At 47.1% G+C, this 5,264-nt stretch overlaps 1 protein-coding gene across 1 annotated transcript in view; it reads right to left on the bottom strand.

The window, feature by feature from the left end:
* LOC107300869 (protein PML) overlaps positions 1 to 5,264 on the bottom strand; it is a 9,451-nt gene continuing 4,187 nt past the window's right edge. The window contains exons 5-7 of the mRNA XM_015830158.1: positions 3,572 to 3,827; positions 1,586 to 1,638; positions 1 to 563 (exon numbers count right to left, since the gene is read on the bottom strand). Coding sequence (XP_015685644.1) covers positions 561 to 563; positions 1,586 to 1,638; positions 3,572 to 3,827 — 312 coding nt within the window. The 3' untranslated portion in view covers positions 1 to 560. The remainder of the gene's footprint in view (positions 564 to 1,585; positions 1,639 to 3,571; positions 3,828 to 5,264) is intronic.

Here is a 5,264-nt window from a genome sequence, read left to right as displayed (position 1 = left end):
GTCAGTCATAATGTGCTTTATTTGCTTTGGGCTTAGCATATTGGGGGAAATTAGCTTGTAAAACCTGTTTATTTATTTTCCTTTTTATTTATTTTTTACAAAAAAATTCAAGGCAGCGCACACACACACACACACATTTTATTCCTCTAGTTACTGAGCTATAAAGCAGGCAAAAAACCCCCTAAGATTATTTGGAAGAAACTCTTAGCAGAACAGGCAGGTAGCAAAACTCAGAAGCTGAGCGGAGAGATAAAATATTTTTGTTCGGTGCCCCCCACGGAAGGCCTGTGGATCCGGAGAAGATTAGCAATGCATGATTCAGTGCTTGTAATTACAGGCTGGCTAAAACTGTGCGCAAGGAAAAAGATAGACAGTCCTTTTCCATGATTCAAAGGCCCCGGAGTGAAACAACAGCTCCGAATTGGGGCTATGAGGCAGCTGTCCACTCTTCAGGGATGTCATTAGCAGAAGCACAGGAGAAAAGTGCCAATTGCACATCCATCGTGCGACTGCTAAGTCAGGCTCAGCTTACTGGAAACCGGTCTGGAACAAGCAGATCGTCACTGGAAGAAAACAAACAAACAGAAATCTCAAACCAATTTTACCGGATCAGACCAAAAGAGCACCAGACTTTCCCAGTGTTGACCACAATTCCCAGAACTCCAGGGCTGCTGTGACTACGTACCTCAGAATTCCAGGGCTTTTGTAACAACAACTCCCAGAATGCCAGGGTATTTTGTGACTACATATCCCAGAATTCCAGGGCTGTTGTGACTACAACTCCCAGAATGCCAGGGCTTTTGCGACTATATACCCCAGAATTCCAGGACTATTATGTCTACAATTCCCAGAATTCCAGGGCTTTTGTGACTACATATCCCAGAATTCCAGGGCTTTTGTGACTACAAAACCCAGAATTCCAGGGCTGTGACTACAACTCCCAGAACTCCAGGGCTGTTGTGACTACAACTCCCAGAACTCCAGGGCTGTTGTGACTACAACTCCCAGAACTCCAGGGCTTTTGCGACTACATACCCCAGAACTCCAGGACTATTATGTCTACAATTCCCAGAATTCCAGGGCTTTTGTGACTACATATCCTAGAATTCCAGGACTTTTGTGACTACAAACCCCAGAATTCCAGGGCTTTTGTGACTACAAACCCCAGAATTCCAGGGCTGTTGTGACTACAACTCCCAGAACTCCAGGGCTTTTGTGACTACATATCCCAGAATTCCAGGGCTTTTGTGACTACAAACCCCAGAATTCCAGGGCTGTTGTGACTACAACTCCCAGAACTCCAGGGCTGTTGTGACTACATACCCCAGAATTCCAGGGCTGTTACGGCTACACTCTCCCTGTTGCGTCAACAGGGATGATGAGAAATGTAGTCAAACCATATCTCGAGCAGTATTTCTCAACCTTGGCAACTCGGAAGAGGTGTGGACTTCAACTCCCAGAATTCCCCCGTCTGCATGGAATTCTGCACGTTCAAGTCCACATATCTTCCAACAACCAAAGTTGAGGAGCACTATCTAAAGGCCTCACAAGTCCGGAAGGGCAAGGACCTCCTTGTCACACTCACCATAGCGTCATCTTCAGTGTCTTCAGAACTACTGATCACAATACTGGCGACCTCTGCAGAAAAACACAAGTGTGAATGCCACACAATGGACCGAGTCTTCCTTATTTAGCATCCTGGAGGCCGGGAGCATCTGAGGTTTTGGACTGGCCCATTGGTGTGTGAAGGGCTGTGAGAATCCCCTCGGGAGGCAGGGGGAAGATCCATAGCTCAATGGCTGGATAAGAGGAAAGATGGCCCTCAGAAGGAATGGGAGTGGAGAAAGCACCTCGGGAGGGACCCTCCCTAGATGATGATGATGATGATGATGATGATAATAATAATAATAATAATAATAATAATAATAATAATAATGGTAATAACAATAACAATAACAATAATAATAATAAAGTTGAAAGGGACCTTGGAGGTCTTCTAGTCTAACCTGCTCAGGCAGGAAACCCTACACCATTTCGGACAAATGGCTGTCCAGTCTCTTCTTAAAAACTTCCAGTGTTGGAGCATTCACTGCTTCTGGAGGCAGGTTGTTCCACTGGTTAATTGTCCTCAGTGTCAGGAAGTTTCTCCTTAGTTCCAGGTTGCTTCTCTCCTTGATTAGTTTCCATCCGTTGCTTCTTGTCCTGCCTTCAGGGGCTTTGGAGAATAGCTTGACTCCCTCTTCTTTGGGGCAGCCCCTGAGATACTGGAACACGGCTATCCTGTCCCCCCTCGTCCTTCTCTTCATTAAACTAGACATACCCAATTCCAGCCCCGTTCCTTATATATTTTAGAGCAAGTAACAGCTAAGAAGGGGACATGCTTTCAAATCTGCAAGTTTCTATTACTGTACCCTTACGGGTGGTCCTTGGCTTACAACCACAATTGAGCCCAAAATTTCCGCTGCTAAGTGAGACAGTTGTTAAATGAGTTTGGCCCCCCATCTTACGACCTTTCTTGAACCACGGTTGTTAAGTGAAACACTGCAGTTGTTAAGTTAGTAACCCAGTCGTTAAGTGAATCTGGCTTCCCCATTGACTTGCTTGTCAGGAGATCGCAAAAGGGGATCACATGACACACACACACACACCAGGACACTGCAAACGTCATAAATGCAAGTCAGTTGTCAAGTGTCGGAATTTTGATCCCGTGACCACGGGGATACTGTCACGGTCGTAAGTGTGGAAAAACGTTCCTATGTCACTTTTTTCTGTGTCATTGTAACTTCAAGTAGCCACTAAATAAACGGTCATAAGTAGAGGACTACCTGTATAATAAAATTAGGGTTAGTCCTTGTGGTTTTGGATTCCTGTCTGGACTACCTCGCAAAGTGCAACAATTTGCAAGCCTTGAGTTGTTCCAGTTGTCAAATCAGGATTTGGGTTTGGTTAGTCTAGTTCAGGGGTCCCAACCCCCGGGCTGTGGGCAAGTACCAGACCAGCAACCAGTCCGCACAAACAAGCAAAGCCTCACCTGTGGGATGCAGGCAGCACACAAAACCACACACTCTCCAGTCCGTGGAAAAAACTTTCTCCACAGAATCGGTCCCTGGTGCCCAAAAGGATGAGGACCTCTGGTCTAGAGAAAAGAAGAACTAGGGGGGACATGATAGCAGTATTCCTGTATTTGAGGGGCTGCCACAAAGAAGAGGGGCACAACTTATTTTCCAAAGCACCGGAAGGCAAGACAAGAAACAATGGATAGAAACTGATCAAAGAGAGAAGCAGCTTGGAATTAGGGAGAAACCTCCTAACAGTGAGAACAATTAACCAGTGGAACAGCTGGCCACCAGAAGTTGTGGGTGCTCCATCATTGGATGGTTTTTAAGAAGAAACTGGACAGCCACTTGTCTGAAATGGTATAGGGTCTCCTGCTTGAGCAGGGGGCTGGACTAGAAGACCTCCAAGGTCCCTCCCAGCTCTATTCTGATTCCGATTCCAGGTCCACTTTGAAGGGAGTCCTTTCATCGTCTTCCCGTGGTTCAACCTGTGTGATTGTTGCTTCTCCTCCTACCTGATTCATAGATCCCAGAAGGTGAGTCTTCCCTGGGCCCAAACAATTTGGCAGCTTCTTTCTGCTCTTGCTCTGGGGTCAATTCACGCAACAAAAGGGGTGGAGACGTGAGGACCTTCTCCTGAACTTGCTTGCTGGAGACTACACGAGCGCTGCACTCATGTTCTTCCAACTTCATCAGCTTGGGTGAAGCCTGGATGGACTTCTCCAACTGGGCGATCGGTCGCTTAGCACTGGGCGACGTAATCGAGGTGGTCTGCAATCCGGATCAAAGAGATTTCCATCAAAGAGTTGGATTGAGCCAACGTAGGTTTTTGCGAGCAAGAGAAACACAGTCAAAGTCTCCAACCAACACCCAACAATTAATGTCCCAGTTTGTAGCAAGTCCTTGACTTACGACTACAATGGAGCCCCAAATTTATCTTGCCACGTGAGATAGTGGCTAAGTAGGTTTGGGCCCATTTTAAATCTTTTCCTGCCATAGTTGTTAAGTGAATCACCACGATTGATAAGTTAGTAGCCGGTTGTTAAGTGAATCTGGCTTCCCCCAATTGACTTCGCTTGTCGGAAGGTCGCAAAAGGGGATCACGTGACACTACGACCGTCATAAATAGGAGTCAATTGCCAAAGGTCTGAATTTTGTTCACCTGACCATGGGGATGCTGCAACGGTCGTATGCGTGAAACCCGATCATAAGTCACTTTTTTCAGCGATGTGGCAACTTGGAACGGTCACTAAATGAACCGTTGTTAAGTCGAGAACGACCTGTAGGGATGACTCAACTGGCTATCAAGACAGTCCCTGTCTAAATATGGATGATTTTTGTTTTCCTTTGCAATTTCTATTTCATGCCCCTTTTAAATGCCTACGGCTGCACACGGTTTTTCATATGTTCCAATGATGCTGTTTATTGCACTTTTTTTTGCTGGTTTATTTTACTCTAGGAGCACTGCTTGCAAAAACAACACAGACCATGGTAGAAAAAAAGATCCTCGGTTAATAAACAAACTCCGGATAGATCCATAATTTAGCTCAGTGGTGGCGAACCTATGGCACGCATGCCAGAGGCGGCACTCGGAGCCTTCTCTGTGGGCACACGTGCCATTGTCCCAGTCTCGCCTCCTCCCATGACCCCCTCATCACCAGCAGTCCCTCTGGAGGAGAGTCGCCCCTGAGCGTGGCCCACGCGGAGCAGCGCAGCCAAGGACATGGCAGCCAGGCAGCGTAGACAAGACTCTGCCCTCATGCCCCATCGCGCACAGTTGATGCTGCAGGGCGCGGGCAAAGGGTGTGGCCACCATGGCGCTGCTGGGCTGCCTGGGCGATCTGTGGCGGGCCCTGCAGGTGGTGAGTGGGTCCTGCAGGCAGGCGGAGTGGGAGCGGGGCCAGTTTTGGGCACTCGGTCTCTGAAAGGTTCGCCATCACTGATCTAGCTGATTGGCCAGCTCTTGAGTCAGCCATGAAGCCCACCTCCCCAATTTCTCCTTAAAACAATCCTAATTGTCTGGTCTTTGCCTCAAACAGGAATTTCCTTTCCTATCAGAATAGGTTTCACTGCTTACACTATGGGATGTTAAAAAAAAAAAGTAATAAAATAAAGCAGTGGATAAGCTAACATTATTTCAGTCAGACCTGCTTGGTGTTTTCAGAGGGGGGGAAAAAATGAGCAAGTAACTTTTTGGGGTCAAATGCA

The sequence above is a fragment of the Protobothrops mucrosquamatus genome, unplaced genomic scaffold (assembly GCF_001527695.2).
Source record: "Protobothrops mucrosquamatus isolate PMUCROS unplaced genomic scaffold, P.Mucros_1.0 scaffold_242, whole genome shotgun sequence".
NCBI classification, from domain to species: domain Eukaryota; kingdom Metazoa; phylum Chordata; class Lepidosauria; order Squamata; family Viperidae; genus Protobothrops; species Protobothrops mucrosquamatus.
This window is presented reverse-complemented; position numbering and strand designations above follow the sequence as displayed.